The sequence below is a fragment of the Spermophilus citellus genome (genome assembly GCF_964194105.1).
Source record: "Spermophilus citellus genome assembly, chromosome: 6".
Lineage (NCBI taxonomy): Eukaryota > Metazoa > Chordata > Mammalia > Rodentia > Sciuridae > Spermophilus > Spermophilus citellus.
Genome location: NC_138187.1, coordinates 31,177,472 through 31,196,052, shown reverse-complemented (window position 1 = coordinate 31,196,052; position 18,581 = coordinate 31,177,472). Strand labels below are relative to the sequence as shown.

General features: G+C 38.6%; 1 protein-coding gene across 2 annotated transcripts in view; it reads right to left on the bottom strand.

The window, feature by feature from the left end:
- The window catches only part of LOC308650641 (cytochrome P450 3A9-like), a gene marked incomplete at its 5' end in the record, with an annotated part of 186,591 nt that overhangs the window by 17,757 nt on the left and 150,253 nt on the right, over positions 1–18,581 (bottom strand). The window contains 7 exons of one of the 2 annotated variants that reach the window (XM_081296824.1): positions 3,018–3,166; positions 3,844–3,932; positions 4,196–4,309; positions 6,516–6,615; positions 8,049–8,101; positions 9,145–9,238; positions 11,102–11,172. In XM_081296824.1, the coding sequence (XP_081152950.1) occupies positions 3,018–3,166; positions 3,844–3,932; positions 4,196–4,309; positions 6,516–6,615; positions 8,049–8,101; positions 9,145–9,238; positions 11,102–11,172 (670 nt within the window). Of the gene's footprint in view, positions 1–3,017; positions 3,167–3,843; positions 3,933–4,195; positions 4,310–6,515; positions 6,616–8,048; positions 8,102–9,144; positions 9,239–11,101; positions 11,173–18,581 lie in introns of those variants that run through there. The other variant, XM_081296825.1, reaches the window with a different exon arrangement.

Below are 18,581 nucleotides of genomic sequence, written 5' to 3'. Positions count from 1 at the left end.
GTCAATAAATAAAGGACCTAACATTACATCTCAAAGCCCCCCCCCCAAAAAAGAACAATCAACATCAAAAGTAGTACAAGACAGGAAATAATTAAAATCAGAGCTGAAATCAATGAAACTGAAACAAAAGAAACAATTGAAAAAATTGACAAATCAAAAAGTTGGTTCTTTGAAAAAATAAATAAAATTCATAAACCTTAGTCACACAAATAAAGAGAGAGAAAACTTAAATTACTAACATCTGTGATAATAAAAGAAATAATATGATGGACACATCTAAAATACATAAGATAATTAGAAACTATTTTGAAAATTTGTACTCCAATTAAATAGAAAATATCAAAGACATCGACAAATTTCTGAAGTCATGACCTACCCAAACTGAATCGAGGTAATATACACAAGTTAAATAGATTAATTTCCAGCAAGGAAATAGAAGACACCATCTAAAGCCTATATACAAAGAAGAGACCCAGCCAGACAGATTCTAACAAGACCTTCAAAGAAGACCTAATACTAATACTCTTAAAATTATTTCATGAAAGAGCAAAAGAGGGAACACTTCCAAACTCATTCTATGAGGCCAGTACACCCTGATTTCAAAACCAGCCAAAGACACATCAACAAAAGAAAATTTCAGACCAATATCTTTAATGAACATACATGCAAAAAGTCTCAGTTAAGTTCTGGCAAATCCATACTACCAAAAGTGTTTTACAGATTTAATACAACCCTATTAAAATCCCAATGGCATTCTTCATAGAAATAGAAAAGGCAATCATAAAATTTATTTGGAAAAATAAGAGACCCAGAATAGCTAGCAATACTTAACAAGAAAGTGAAGCAGGAAGCATCACTATACCAGACCTTAAACTATACTACAGAGCTATAGTAATAAAAACAGCATAATATCTGCACCAAAATAGACTTGTAGACTAATGGTACAGAATAGAGGACACAGAGACAGACCCACATTAATATGGTTATATTATACTATACAAAGGTGCCAAAAACTTTCACTGGAGAAAAGAGCCTATTCAACAACTGGTGCTGGCAAAACTGGAAATCCATATTGGCACCAAAACAGACATGTAGACCAATGGTATGGAACAGAAGATACAGAGACAAACCTACACAAATACAGTTATCTCATACTAGGCAAAGGTGCCAAAAACATTCACTAGAAAAAAAGCCTCTTCAACAAATGATTCTGCAAAAACTAGAAATCCATATGTAGCAAAACGAAATTAAGTATCTCTCACCGTGCACAAAATTTAACTCACAGTGCATCAAGGACCTAGAAATTAGGCTAGGGATCCTGAACCTAATAGAAGAAAAAGTAGGCTCAAACTTTCCTTAAGACTCCTAAAGTGTAAGAAATAAAAACAAAAAACAATAAATGGAATGGATTCAAACTAAAAAGCTTCTTATCAACAAAAGAAACAATCAATAAGGTGAAGATAGAGCCTAACGAATGGGAGCAAATTTTTACAACATGCACATCATATAGAGCACTAATCTCCAGGATATATAAAGAACTCAAAAAAAAAAACTTAACACCAAAAAACCCCACAATAACAACAAATAACCTTATCCTTAAATGGGCTAAGGAATTAAACAGACATTTCTCAGAAGAAGATTTACAACTGATCAACAAATATATGAAAAAATATTCAACATCTCTAGTAATTAAAGAAATCCAAATCAAAACTATTCCAGGATTTCATCTCACTCCAATAAGAATGGCAGTTATGAAGAAAACAAGCAAAAATATATGTTGGTGAGAATGTGGGGGGAAAGACACTTATATTGCTGGTGGGACTGCAAATTGGTGCAACAACTTTGGAAAGCAATATGGAGATTCCTCAGACAAGTTGGAATGGAACCACCATTTGACCCAGCTATCACTCTTCTTGGTTTATACCCAAAGGACTTAAAATCAGCATACTGCATTGATGCAGCCACATCAATGTTTATAGCAGCTCAATTCACAATAGCTAAACTGTAGAACCAACCTAGATGCCCATCAACAGATGAATGGATAAAGAAAATGTGGTACATATACACAATGGAATATTATTCAGCATTAAAAGAGAATAAAATCATGGAATTTTCAGATAAATGGATGAAGTTGAGAATATCATGCTAAGTGAAGTAAGCCAATCCCAAAATACAAAAAGCCAAATGTTTTCTCTCATAAGTGGATGCTAATTCATAATAGGTGGGACAATCATCAGAGGAATGAAAGAAGTTTGGATAGGGCAAGGGAAATGGAGGGGGGATGGGTGTAGGAATGATGGTGGAATGAGATGAACATCATTACCCTAGGAACATGTATGATGACACAAATGTTGTGAATATACTTCATGTAGAAGTTCAGAAGTGAAAAGTTGTGCTCCATTTGTGTATTATTTAGTGAAATGCATTCTGATGTTATATATAATTCATTAGAACAAATAAATAAACAATTTCTTTTAAAAAAGAAATGAAGAGCTGGGACTGTAGCTCAAGCGGTAGTGCACTCGCCTGGCATGTGCAGGGCGCTGGGTTTGATCCTCAGCACCACATAAAATAAAGATGTTATGTCCACCAAAAATTAAAAAAATACTTATTAAAAATTCTCTCTCTCTCTTTCCCTCTCTCTAAAAAAAGAAATGAAGTACTCACACATGCTTAGGATGGAAGAATTTGAAAATACAATGATAAATGAAAGAAGTCAGACATGCAAAGCCACATATTGTTGGATTCATTAATAGAAAATTCACAGTATCATCAAACCTATAGTCAGAAAATAGATTCATGGTTGCTTAGACTTGGAAAATAGAGAGTTGATAATGAAATGGTAGCCTGCTTCTGAGTTGACAAATGGTCACTAGTGATGGCTGCATATATCTTTGTACTGAAAACCATTTAATTGTATAAATTAAGTGTATAAATTAAAAGATATGTTAATTACGTAACAATAATGATCTTATTTAAATGGAGAGAAGGAACGAATAGCATGGTAGTCCACATACTTATTGAGAGGATCAAAGGGTCAAAGAAATCAAATTTTAAGAGCTTCTTGACTTTCTCCACAAAGGGATCTTGTGGGTTGTTCAGGGAATCGATGTTCACTCCAAATGATGTTGCAGTGATCACATCCATGCTGTAGGCCCCAAAGATGCTGAATAGAGAAAGACATGGAAAGGTAAAATCAGTGCCTCTTCCCAATCCTTCCACTACACATGCAGCAAGAAGTAAGAGTAAGTCCACATACTCAGACAAGACAAGCAGAGAGCCACACACACTCAGTTATCTGATGGACTATCAGATGAGTCCATGATCCCTTCAAACTGACTATGAGGCCTTTATGAGTTGCAAATGAAATACTGCCCTTGTGCCAAGAGTGATGGGGACAGTGAGTTGAGTTAGACTCACCTCTGAACTCAAGAAGTTCACTCACACAGGGATAAGTTCCATAATCAGACACACTACAGTAGCAGAAGTAGAATGAGGATGATGGATAGTTGTGTACAAACTGAGCTTCAGCAGGACAAGAGTGGAGGTACTGACTCAAAAAAGGTGACCTCGACCTTGACAGTATTTTTTCTTCTAGTATATTCAAAGTCATAAATAGCAGCGAAATAAACCTTGGCAGATAGGAAGAGATCCTTTCTCCCCCAGCTGCCCTGTCTCCTCCTGGGAGCAGCTCCTTCTTGGATGAATAGTTGGAGTTGTGACTCCAAACACTTGCTTTGTCTGCTCATTGCACTAGCTCAGCAGTTGGAATTCAGTTCTGTGTCAGGCAGTTGAAGGGGCTCCTGCTGGAGCTTGGAATGCCAGAGATGCCCTGCTACTTACTCTTTCAAGTTGATAAACTTGCCCTTCTCTGATTCCAGTCTCATGTTTTTCACCAACACATCTCCATACTGGTTAATGATGGGGAACATCTATGCACAAAACACAAGATTGTCCATAGTTAAGTGAGGAGACTCAGTCCCCAAGGCTATGGTTTTCCCAGGATGAAGAAGTATGAGACATTTATAATGAATCTTTCTATATATCTTCTAAAACATAAAGACAAAAGAACATTTTTAGGAAGTTCAAATTCAGAGGACTATCCCTTGGAAAGGGACTACTATCTATCTCACTTTCTACCCATCCCCAAATTTATTCTTTAAGTTTCCAATGAAAAGCCCTCCTATTTTATTACCTCCTTGAGTTTTCCACTGGTGAAGGTTGGAGACAGAAGTGTTCTTATTCTCTTCCACTCTTCATCCTCAGACAAAGAGATGGCTTTTTTCATAAATCCCACTGGACCAAAATTCTAGAGTCCAAAGAAAAAGAGATTTTGTCCTATATAAATGTGGAGGTCTCCACAGTTGCAAAAGTTTGTTAAACAAGCATCATTTATTTAAAAAAAAAATGTTTAGTGACTGCCTGCTAGGTAGCTAGCCCTATGTCAGACACTCAATAGTATTTATTCCAAGTGCCTAACCTCCTGTGAGTTTGGAAGAGACACCCAGGGACCTCACACTGTTTTTGGACTTTATATTCCAACCTTTGTTTAGATGAAAAATTTTCACTCTGTTGAAAGCTTTTTCTAGGGGAATAGACATAAAGAAGACCTAAGAAAACCTAGTACAACCCCCAGGGCTGTGCAGAGCAGAAATCAGTTGGTGACAGATACCAGGTGTTCTTGGTCAACTGTATGTTACCTAAGAACAGTTCTGTCTTTACATGCATTTACAGCATAAGCATCTTGAAAAAGGGGTGGTTAGATATGATAATTTTAAAAATACAAATATTTGAAATTTAAAGGATTGGAATATAAGTGTAATACAAAAAAAACAAGTTATTAATGGAAGTTCTTCCAATATTTTCTACAAGGGCAGAAGGAGAAAGGAAGATAATTCTTATTTTCACGTAGGTGCTAGCCCACCAAAGCAAAACCCTTGAAATTTACTTCTATGATGTTAAATATATTTTTTAATTAAAATGTATGCTTCCAGCTGGGCACAGTGGTGCATATCTGTAATCCCAGCAGCTCAGGAGTATAAGACAGGATGATCACAAATTGAAAGCCAGCCTCAGCAACAGTGAGGTGCTAAGCAATTCAGTGAGACTCTGTCTCTAAATAAAATACAACATAGGACCAGGGATGTGGCTCAATGGTCGAATGCCTCTAAATCCAATCCCCAGTACCCCACCCCCAAAATGTATGTTTCCAGAACTCATTCACTATAAAAATTTAGGAGATTAGGAACAGAGGGAAGCTTCTTCAACTTGATAAAGAGATTCTTAAAAAATCCACTTTCAGCTAACAATACACTTCCTGGTGGCAAACTGAATGCTTTCTCCCAAGCATCAGGAATAATTCAACAATGTCTGCTCAGCCACATATAGAAAGACAAGTAAAAACGTTCATCTGAGTGTAGATTAGTGATTTGGACATGTTGGGAAGTAAATAGAGGCTGGATTTGGGCAGAGTGGAATATATGTGTGTATTGAACATAGCAGCAAATCCTATTATTATGCACAAATGTCATACATTAATCAAAGTTTTAAAAAATATTTTTGTGATGCTGGGGATTGAACCCCAGACTTTGTGCCTGCAAGGTAAGCACTCTACCAACTGAGCTAAACCCACACCCAAAGTTTTTAAAAAGTGAAGATAGAGATTGTATGGGAATCCACACACATACACGTCAGCCTCATCTAAAATTAGGGTAAACTTTGGAAGATTAAAGTCTATATCCTTCAAAAGAAATGTTCACTCCTCTGGCTCTTATTCAACTTCACACTGGAACTCCCAGCTAATATCAGAGGAAAATAAAAACAAATAAATGAAAGAAATACAGATAGGATTTTCCCTATTTATAGGTGCAATCTTTGTCCAATGTAGTTAGCACACAAGAAACCGGGCATATTTCTGAGGTTAATGAAGAATTTGTGAAAACACATTAAAAACACAATCTAAATTCATCTACACAAATTGTAGGCATGTGATACATTTGCACAGAGCTGCACACTCATACATACAGGCACACAAAACAGGAAAAATGAAAATAAAAAGCCTAGATTGTATCAATTTCCTGTTAGTATAGAAAAAGGAACTTAATAAATTTATAGTCATGTAAGAAATTATCATTGGGTAAAACAGATTATACATGCAACTGCCTGGTAACTTTTTTTGCAAAGAATGCCCTCTGAATTTATAAATATCTCAGAATAAAAATTGAGTTAATAAATAAATGTTACTTTGGATTAGACAAAGGGAAACAAAGAAAAGGGTGAGGGGATGGGAATAGGAAAGACTGTAGAATGAATCAGACATAACTTTCGTATGTTCATATATGAATACACAATCAGAGAAACTCCACATTATGTACAAACACAGGCTTGGGAAGTTGTACTTTATGTATGTATAATATGTCAAAATACATTCTAGTGTCATGTATAACTGAAAAGAATAAATTAAAAACTTAAAAATAACTAAGTAAATGTTAAAATGTTGAAAAGTGAATGCATACCCGCCGGTTAGTGAAGGTAGAATAACATTCCTTGATGAGCACTGTTTTGATAATGCTTGGCTCCATAATAAACAAAACAGGCTGTCGACCATCATATAGGCTGTGTTAGAAAAATAGGGCTGGTTAAATCTAACAGGCCAGATTCTGCAGCAGAAATCTAGACTTTGATCCTGATGTTACCTATTCTACCTTCCTAGTTTACAGTACATAGAAAAAATACATCTTCTAAGAGATTATAATTAGAAATAGCATTGGAACACTTCTTAAATCTAGATGGTGAATACAATAGTATTGCCTACACTAATTTCCATAACTTATTTATTTATTTATTGTAATTGTAGGTGGACAGAATGCCCTTATTTGTTTATTTTTATGTGGTGCTGAGGATCAAACCCAGTGCCTCACACATGATATAGGCAAGCGCCCTGCCACTGAGAGCCAGCCTCTGCCCATAGTCTATATAACATTTTACATCACAAAAATATTGGATTATTCAAAAGGCTATTAGGTTAGTGAAGAAAAAAATTAAAGCAGATAATTGACTTTCATTATTACTAAGTTTTTCAAGTGGTAGCTGAAATGGGGGCTTTGCAGATCCAGTAGGGCATGTTGTGTCCTTGGATCACATGGTATCTATGGGCATGTCAACTGAGCAGAACACTCTAGCCAGCCCTGTGGCTTTTGGGAGATTGAAGAGAGAAGATGGAGAAGAGTCAATGTCTTCTACCACTATTTTTAGTGTAGAGCAAAATGATTACACCTCTTCTATGGCTCTCACCAAACTCCCACCAGCTCTGAAGGGAATAGTTGCTACAATTAACTAAGGCCACCCTCCAATGTAAACCCCATCAATCCACCAGGGAACTCAGTGGTGTAACTATATCCTATGTCTGGTCTTAACATAATGGATGAAGGAGAGAAAGAAATGCTTGGGTCTACTTCATTGAAAAGCCAACGCTGAAAACTTAAAAATGGCATATGAGCAACAATAATGATGACAAATAAAAAGAAGAAAGAAAGTAAAGGAAATTAAAAAAAAAAGATGAGCAGAAATGGTTTCCCATCTGCTTCCCAGTACCTCCCAGCCTTTTGTTCAAAAGCGTACATTAGATCTGAAATTTAAATAAGGGGATTTTGTCTTTAAATTAAAAGGAAATCAATGGAGGAAAGAGATGATGCCATAGATTTGTAAGCCCATGATTTAAAAAAAAGTTCTCAAATAATACATTTTATTCAGATAAAGGGGTCAAAAAGAAATAAAAATGGGGAAGATAGGACATTGGACACAAAGTAAGGATGGAGTCTCTGGGTCATCAAAAGCAGGAGAAAAGTGAAAACATGCAACATTCTCAACCTAAGTCAGACTGTAGACCCAGACTCCTGGTGACATGCAGGACCCTTGGCAGGACAAGCCTCCAAGGATTGTGCAGCACAGAGGGTTGCATCCCAAAAGCTCTGGACTGAGGTTGTCCTCACGTATTGGGGCACCACATCATAACAAGTCTTCCAAAGAGAAATTTCCAGAATACTTACCCCCATGTTTTTCCATACTTTTTATAACATTTTGTGTCAAAATTAACCAAACCCTGGGAAGAAGAACAATATGAAATTCCATTATTATTATAAATGTACTGACATTGCATCAAATTACCCAAATCCCATGAAATCAGGCTTGCTGTTCCTAACAGGTGGTTAGAGAGAAGCTCTTACTCAGAGGCTTCTGAGGAGAAAAGAGAAAATATGCAATGTTTGAAATGAAATATGTAAAGTCACTTGAATTTTCTGAGTATTATTTATACTCAACCAATTACCCTTGTCTATGAATATGACATCCTTCTGCAGTACTTCTTCTCCTTGTGTTGTCTCAGAAATACTGGGACCTTCTGAATGATCACCTCCATGGGCACATGAGAAAACCCAGGCTGAGGGAAAATGAGTGTTTCCCAGGGCTATGAATGATCTTTTATCTCCTCGTTGAGTATCATTTTAATTTATCTCATGTTTTCTCTAGAATTCTGGTAGAATTAGGGAGTAAAGGCACCAGGAACCTCTTCTAGCCTAGGAGATTTATGTTATCACAATCATCTTGTTGAGTAAGTAAGTGACATAGTGAGCAAATAAAAGTGGACTTGCCTTTCTGTATTGGAGCTCAACTTGAAAAAGGGAAGATGCTATCTCTCTGCACATAGGACACAGATAGGTAGACACTGGCTCTGAGTTTTCATCATAGAAACTAAGCAATCAATCTTCCTCATGCTAAGTTTCATTTGTAATATTTTAACTGTGAAAATAAAGCATCCCAGAGGTTTGAGTGTGTCTTCCTAGAATCTGCACTGAGAAAAATGAAAACTCTGTGAGAATGCTCACAGTCTGCTGAACATAAAGTCCACAGCTTACAGTGTGGATGTGCCAGAGTCCTTAGCTCATCAACAGAAGTGAACCTGAGGCCAGGAGGAGTTGTAAACAGAGCCCCAGGGTAAACCTGACTGTGCTTTGGATGGAGCCCTCACACAGTTTCTGAAGCTTAGAACTCTTAAAACTTCTCTCACAGAGCTGAATTTCTACTGATGTAACTAAGCAGATGTTTGCAACCATAAGAGGCAAAACAGGGAGCTCAAATGACACTCACCTGGCGATAATTAAGAATAGTTCCCAAAAAAGGCAGCGGTGTTGGCCCTGGAATTCCCAGCTTCTTAAAATATCCATGTGAATAGGTCCCATATCTAAAAGTGGAAGAGAAATCCAGGTCAAGAGATTGTGACTGTGTGTGTATAGTGGCTCATGAGTCACTGATCAAGAATGGGAACAGTGAAGCCAGGCAGATAACATGTAGGCCCTAAATAACAACAAAAACTCCAATGCCCCTGATTACATCTGCTCGTCATCTCCTCTCTCACATACCCTGAGAGACTCCAAAAGTCATCATTAGGCTCCCAATGCTACAGTGAATATCTGATATAAGTCCCCAAACATGAACTTGAAAAGAGTATTTCCAGCCTAGATTTCTTCCAGGTCACTTTACTCACTGGTGTCAGTTCAGGAAGATGACTTGATACCATTACGTTGGCCCCTCTAGTGGCCTCCAGTGGGGGCCGTCTCCACTCTGGGCCTTCTTCTCTGAACAGAGAGGAATATTCTCCCACTTTTTCATAACTCATATCTGGATGCCTTTTATTGCATCCCTGGTCCACATTCTGTCTTACTCATCTGCTGTAAGAGATTAAGAACACTGGTGTATGGGAAACTGTTGAGTTAGTATATTTAAATATACCTGGGCAGGTATATTTAAAGACATGTGCAATCTATGTCATGGATGTATGTATTAGATAAATATTTCTTCAATTGTTCACAAAAGGTGAGGTCGTTTTTAAACAGGTTGTTTTTTTACAAATACAGAATCCAAGAGTCCTATTTTGACCTTCAAAAGGAACATGAGGAACTTACCTCAAAAAAATTGTACTATTGAAAGAATGAAATTAAAACATTTCCATTAATTTTAAAATGCCACTGGAGGGAAAATAGATGCAACAAAAGCCTGAATATTATCCTTTATTTCAATTGTTACACAACCAGGTTTATATTTTCTATTTTCACATCATTATGAATGCCTAATCTTGTAAAAGTGGATTTAAGATAGAAGTCAAAGGTCTCCTTGGGGCAATGTCTTCTACCCTTCGTTAGAAATAACTGCTCTCTTCACTTGCTCCATGAAACCAGGAATCCCACTATTTTTAATATTTTTTTTAGTTGTAGGGAGACACAATACCTTTATTTTACTTATTTATTTTTATGTGATGCTGAGGATCAAACCCAGTGCCTCACACATGCCAGAGGAGCTCTCTAACACTGAGCCACAATCTCAGACCAGAAATCCCACTATTTAAAGGAATTCTTCTACTAGATGGCTTTATTCATGCTCCTGTACTGGAATATCATGGGAAAATGTTTAAAATACAAAATTGGCTTTTTAACTTCTGTCTCCTGAAGCTGCCATTAGGTTTCATATCAAGGAAGAAACAAATCTCTACACTGATGCTAACTTAAGGAATAAAAGTTCAAAATTTCTCCCAGGTCTTTGCTCAATACTTTCATCATTCAGCAGTAGTTGCATATTGCAAGGTGGAGGAATTGAGTTTTTGGAAGGAGGGCTATTTCAGGGAAAAGGAAGAGAACAGAGAGAAGAACTGAGTCTGAGCCTATGGTAGCACCTGGGGTGCACTTGGTGCATTTTACAAATGGTGCTGGGACATGGGGAGGAGGAGCAGGAACCACCTGTTCCACAGGAGACAAGCCTCCTACACATCTCTTGTAGTTCACATAGAACACAAAAGATAAACAATGACACAGAAACTTGTGAAGGCCCCTCTTTACCTCCAGAATTCTGAAAGTTTGCATAGCATGCATCACTTTTCAGAAGGTGTCCAGTTGTTTGTAATCTGCATTTACTGAACTCTTCTGGTTGATTAATCTAGGTTCAAACTGAGACTCACTCCAAAGTTCATCCTCCAAATCAAATCATATCACTAAACCTCCTAGTCACAGAAATGGGAGGTTTGAAGGGGATAGAAACTGGGATAGTTACTCACAGATAGAGGAGCACCAGGATGATTCCCAGGAGAACCCAGGTTTCCATGGAAAAGTTTGGGATCAGTTCCATCACTACTTTCCTTCCAAAATTTTCTCCTCTGAGTTTGACTTCCAGCTATGTGAGCTATCTTTTGACAGGGCAGAAGGTTCCAAGCTTGCCTTCTGTGAACAGCTGTGAGTCAATGAAGTCAGTCTGGCATATTTATATGCTGGGAAAGGAGGTGGAGTTGGATATATAGCCAGTAGAAAAAACCACCTGTGCCCCACCCCCTATTGCAGAATCCAGGTGCCCCCTCCACCTTGGCAGTTGGCAGTGAGTCATGAGACATGCCCATTTTTATCTTTGAGCTCAGTTTAATAAAAATATCAATAAAAAATTCCATCAGAGTTATCATTACGCACAAAAGTTATTGATTCTTATCAGAAACTCAAATGAAACATTAGAATTAAATGTCCTCTAATCAGTTTTGTCTCCTTGGGTGTTCTCATTACAAAATCCTTGAATTCCACCCAAAAAGGTTATATCTAAATAACTACTCATGCACTTTCCTCTGCTTAGAATGCTCTTATGCTCATAGAAGACTTTTTTTAAAAATATTTTTTTAGTTTTTAATGGACCTTTTTTCCCTCCTTTCTTTCTTTCCTTATTTATTTCTATGCAGTGCTGAGAATCAAATCCAGGGTCTCACACATGCTAGGCAAGCACTCTACCACTCAGCTCCAGCCCCAGCCCAGAAGACTCTTGATCATCCTTCAAAACCCAGCTCAATCAAAACTTCATCTGTTAAAGGCTTTCAACACCACCTCCTCACACGGAGCCACTTCCTCTCCTGTACAATTTCTAGTATCCCTGGAACACATTTCTCTTCTTGTTGTTCTCTTTACTGTCCTACAACATTGTTGGATTACACCTTTGTTTCACTTTCCAAAATGTGAACTTCCCTGGAGCAGGGTCTGTGTACTATCCACTATTAAGCCCCTAGTCCCTAGCAGAGTTCTTTACAAAGAGCTGGTATTTGGGACGTTTGGTCATTGAGTCAGGTGAGATTGCTGGGCCTCTGCAGGTTCTTTCCCTGTGAGTCTTTGGTGACCACTTCATCTCCCTGGTTTATACAGGAAGATGATTTGGCTTGTTTGGGCCACAGCCACCTTCCCAGAACATTCAAGATGTTGTGCCAGTACCCTGATGGCCAGAAGTCCCCTAGAAAAAAAAATAGTGGGCATGGCCACAATAAAGCTGATGGATGCACTGAGTAATGTCAATCCAGAATACATCCTGTGCAGCCATTAAGAGATCCCTGCAGTAGCCAGCACATAGATTTTAGAGCAAAGAATAGCCTCTGTCTTTGAATATAATGCATGTCCATGATCAATGGGTTTGAAAGGACAGAAGAGGAGAACTGCATCCTGCATGGCCAGGTGAACTGCAAATCTCTACCCACCCATCTCATGGCAGATATCACCACAGAGAGCACATCCAGCACCAGAACGCCAAAAAGATGATCCCAGATTTTTCATTAGGCCAAGAAGTGTCTGAGCAGGTGGCTCCCTGCTTTTTGGTAAATGGGTGGTTGTGGATGGAGAGCAGACCCTGGGAGCTGGGAAGAGGAGGCTTCTAAGAACAATTGTCATTATGAGACTCTCAGCAGATTCCTGATGTGAGTGATGCCAGGTCTGAGTGTTTGTAAATCATATAAGCTCATTAACTTAACTCTGAGTCAAATTCTTTGTCTGATTAGCCTGAGGAACTGAGGATTAGGTAACAAAGTCTCCAAGTTCTCAAACATAACAGAATGAGAAGACATTCAAGCTGTGCTTGTGTGCTCCCTTCTCCGTTTCTTCTGACTCTGCGCCAACTGATACTCACCCTTCACCAACTCTTCCCACATCTCTGGCATGCATTCAAACAAGGAGAGATTACAGTGTCATTTGAGAACTGTTGACAATTAATAATCTTGAAGCAGACTGAATTCAGAGGCACCTCATCTGAAATTGGGAATGACTTCCTCATGCTGAGAGTAGAAGCTGGGGGCCATGGGGCTTCCACCTCTCACCCTGACAGGCACCAAAGAAGATGAAAGTGGGGATTTCCTTCCTTCTGGGACAACTCAGACTAACTAAATCTGCATGTGTGTATTTCCTGCCTTTTTTTTCTCAGCTTTCTCCGTCTTCAGATTAACCAAATATACACATGTATATCACCTGGCTTTTGTTTCTGTAAATTATAATTATGTCTGTGGGATAGGTAAGGAGAAGAAATCTAACTGCTTCCTCCCAGGTTGATCAAGTTCAATACTCATTTTACCATCTTTTGTCTATTTATTATGTGGGCAGACAGCCAAATCCAACCAGCTGGGATCAAGGCAGGTCCCAGGCTTAGGCTGTCAGTAACAATCTCACCATAACCCAAAATCTTTTATATACTTTTTGTATGTAAAACCTCTATGGAACTATATAATTTCATCTTTTTTCAAGACACATATTTGGCTAAGATGATGAAATAACCAAGGCTAATATGATTTTTGCCCTGTCCTGCTTAGCTCTGGTCCTGGTTGGATTGTTTGGCATTTGTACCACCAAGGACGGGTTAGTCATTCCTTGAGATGAAAAACGCATCCAGTGCTGGGGCCCAACCTATGCAAAGGTTCTTGTTCTGCAAAGGGCAATCAAATAAGTCATGCTCTACCAGGCAGGGTGGCAAACATCTGCAGTGCTAGTTGTTCAAGAGGCTGAGGTTGGAGGATCACTTGAGCCTAAGAGTTCAAAGCCAGGAAACACAGGGAGAAGGGAGAAGTTATCACATACACACACACACACACACACACACACACACACTGAGAGAGAGAGAGAGAGAGAGAGAGAGAGAGAGAGAGAGAGAGAGAGATTCCTCATGAACTTAATTCCATAGAGGGTAATATCTTCAAACACAAAATGATTTGCATACTAAATCTGTGCTGCACCAAGGCAGGAAAGCATTATGTGCCAGAAGAGTGCCCTCATGACCTCTGGCCTCTCCTCCTCACACATATTTAGTAAAACACTTACTATATACCTTAAAAGGTCTGTTCTAAATATTAAGTAACTCACATGACTAATGCCCAGTTATTATTCTGGTTGCAGATAGAGACAAATAAGGACATAGCATAAATAAGGAAATAAGGAAATAAATAAGGGGAAAATCATATTAGCCTTGGTTATTTCATTGTCTTAGCCAAATACAGGTCTTGAAAAAAGATGAAATTATATAGTTCCATAGAGGTTTTACATACAAAAAGTATATAAAAGATTTTGGGTTATGGTGAGATTATTACTGACAGCCTAACCCTGGGACCTGCCTTGATCCTAGCTGGCTGGATTTGGCTGTCTGTCCACCTAATAAATAGATAGAAGATGGTAAAATGCGTATTGAACTTGATGCCGTTTGATCAACCTGGGAGGAAGCAGTTAGATTGCTTCTCCTTACCTATCCCATAGACACAATTATAATTTACAGAAATAAAAGCCAGGTGATATACATGTGTATATTTGGTTGATCTCAAGAGGGAGCAATCTGGAAAAAAGGCAGGAAATACATATCTTAAAAGATCTGTTCTAAATATTTAAGTACTCAGATGACTAATGCCCAGTTATTATTCTGATTGTAGATAGAGATAAGTGAGGACGTAGTTTAAATAAGGACAGTCCAGCCACATAAAATGGATCATACAGGTATGAGAAACATACAGTCCTTATCAATATGAATGGTTTATCTCCTTTCTTGTTCTCATTGACAACAGGTAAAAGTTCCATCTAGATAACATTCAGGGAGGCATCAGGCTGTTATAAGTGTAAATGAACAGGTGATCCACCAACTCAGTGATGTAAGGATGACATCATTATGGCATTTCCATCCTTTCATAATGGTGGCCCAGGTGGTTCCTCCCATGGGAAGCCTATCTTGACTTGCACTGTCTGAGTGAATTTCTCTGGGTATAGAGAGGCAGAGTAGTGCTCTGGAACGATTTGTGTATGAGGTTCAAAATCCACAATTCATAATTGTGATTATGAAAAAATGCAGGCAAGATTACTTATCTAACTTAGCTAAGTGCACATTCTTCTCAGTTGGGTAAAACTTGATCTTGCTAATTTGGGGAACCAGGTGGTATCTAAGCTTTGGTGGATGAATGATGGGGTCTCATGGTTGGGAGTGCCAAGGAACATATCGGTTCCAGAGACAGTTCCTCATGGCATTGGAGGAGGTGTGTGCTGCACCTCAGTGTCACTGTGGATTGGCAGGGCTGCCCGTCTGCTGTGTTTAGGACATGTGCCAAATACCACCAACAAGCCAGTTAGAATCTTTGCCCTTATGAGTCTCAACCTTGATTAATGGTGAGGGATGCTAACCAAGTAAACACAAAAAATAATATTAAATTTACAAATTGAGATAATTATTATGAAATGAAGGAAACCTTTCCTGAAGTTCCCATCAGTTTTTGACACAGGTGACCTCTATTGTCAGGTTTTTGTTGCTGTGATAAGAGATTAAGAATGAAACCAATATATGACCCAGCTATACCTTCCTCCATATTTGTCCAATAGAATTAGCACACTATAGCAGCACACACATATCTGTGTTTATGGCAGCATACTTCACAATAACAAAGTTTATAGAACCAACCTAGGTGTCCATCAACAGATTACTGAATAAAGAAAATGTGGTATATATATATATATCCAATGGAGTTTTACTCAGCCATAAACACAAATGGAATTATGTCATTTGCAGGAAAAATAATAGAAATGGAGAATGTTTTAGTTGTTTTTTTGCTTCTATGACTAAAGGACCCAACGAGCACAATTGTATGGGGAGAAAAAGTTTATTTAAGGGCTCATGGTTTCAGAGGGCTTAGTCCATAGAAGGCCAGCTCCATTCCTCAGGGTACAAGATGAGGCAGAATATCATGGCAGAAGAGTGTGGCAGAGGGAGCCAGCTCATATGATGATCAGAGCAGAGAGAGAGGTGTTCACTTGCCACATACAAATATATATGCCAAATCCATGCCCCCAATGTACCACTTCCACCAGCCATACCCCACCTGGCTCCTGTTACCACTCAGCTAAACCCATCAGGAACTAATCCTCTGATTGGGTTAAGGCTATGCTATATCACACAATCATTTTTCCTCCAAACCTTCTTGCATTGCCTCACACCTGAATTTTTGGGGGACACCACACATCAAAACCATAACAGAGAGCATCATACTAAGTGAAATAAGCAAGATTCATAAAATCAAGGGTTATACATTTTTATTATATGTGGAAGATAGAGAACGAAAAGGAAAACATGAGAGAACAATAGAGTAGAGAATTGGAATCAGGGGAGGGAGAAGGTGGTGCAAAAAGAAGGTGGTACATGAGAATGAAATAAACTAATGTATGCTATGTGTATACATTGTATGTATGGATATATCACAATGAAAGCCACTATTACGTATAATTATAGTGCACAATATAAAATTTAAAAACCACAAGAGAAAAAATAACTGAGAAATATTAACTAAAGAAGAAAAGATATATTTTGACTCACAGTTTAAGAGATTTCAGTCCATAATCACTTGGATCCATTGATTCTGAGCTGTGGTGAGGCAGATTGCCATGGCAGAAGTGCACCATGGTGCAAAGTCACTCCCCTCATGGTGACTGGGAAGCATAGGGAGGGCAAGGTAGGGGCAAGGTATTTGATAAACTCTTCCAGAATATACACCCAGTGACCTAACTCCAACTAGGCCCTCGGCCCTGTCCTCTCTACCACCTTCTGATAATGCCATAAAATTATGAATCCATCTACGGATCATTCACAGATGAGGTTAAGGAAGCTCATGATCAAATCACCCCCCCCCAAAAAGGCTGCATTAGAAACTGAGCCTTTAACACTTGAGCCTTTAGGAATATTCCAGATCAAAATCATGCCATGACTTTTACTTTACCCCTTAACTCTCTCCTACTTTGAAAGTTATGAAAGCAGAATCCACAGGACTTGAGGGGTGAGGTTGTAAGCACTTGGGTGTGCCTAGCTCTGTTTCCTCGTCTTTGGAAGAGGCTCAGTCAAGGTCCTTCAAGTCACAGGACCCCACAGGACTGCCAGCCTCTCTCTACTCTATAATTCTCTTGAACTTTCAAAAACATACCATCTCTTCATTTTCTCTTTATCTTGCATATCACTGAGAGTTCCCTAGGCCCTCCTGTCCAGCCAGGAACCAAGAGCTCCTGTGGGCAGGATCAAGCACAAAGATGGAATAGACAGGACCTTGGAGATGACATCTGCTAAGGAGGTCCTAATTTTAAAATTCTAGACTGGTTTCTCAACTAGGACTACAGAGGAAAGGGCAACACACACACACACACACACACACACACACACACACACACACACACTTGCCCACAAACACACAGATAACTTTTTTTAGTATCAATTATTGAACCTAAGGGTGCTTAAACACGGAGCCACATCCCCATCACTTTTTATTTTTTATTTTGAGACAGGGTCCCACTAGGTTGCTTACAGCCTTGCTAAGTTGCTTAAACCTTTAAACATGCAATCCTCCTACCTCAGCCTCCAGAGCCCCTGGGATTACAGATGTGCACCACTGTGCCCAGTACACTCACAGAATTTATCTCAAGTAACAATAGTGTTACCAAAAGCTCAGTCTTGTTCCTGATGCCAATTCAATAACAAGGATGGTTTTGAGACAAAGGAGAAAGCTTTATTGCTCTACTAGGAAAGAAGCACAGGGGACTCCTATCCCAGAGGCTATGATTCTGCCCATCAGAAAACAGAAGGATTTTATTTATTTTTTTGTGGTTATAGATGAACATAATGACATTATTTTGTTTGTTTATTTTATGTGGTGGTAAAGATTGTACTCAGTGCCTCATACATGCTAGACAAGTGCTCTGTCACTGAGTAATAGCCCCAGTCCAAGAACAGAGGGTAATTAAAGAAGTGATCCATCCCAGATTTTCCCTGTGAGAGGTTCAATTCACCTGTTAATGGGAGACAGTCATTCTTCTGGTACCATTTTTGAAGTCTGAATTACTTGTTTCCTGTGGTGGGTGTGTGCTTGCTTAAAGACAGATCACTCCACCTAGGATTGGTAAAAGATAGTTTCCCACCCCCAGGTTATAGAGGGAGAGAGGGAGGAGAGAAAAATAAAATCATGTCCATTTTAAAGTAATCCTTAGTGGCAGAGAATCCAAAAGCTGTATTCAAAGCATTAGGTGGATCACTGTTACAATAGGTGAAATTTTTGTCTAAAAAAATTTACCTCTGACAACCATAAAAGACAGGCACCATTAAGAATGCACAGAAAGCAAATGAAGTTCCAGTAATATCAACTGATCCTTGCAAGAACATATAGGTAATTCCATACAGAGTCACAATTCAAATTTAGATAGTCTAGTTTTAGAATTTCTGGCCTTAATCTTTTAACACCAGCTCAG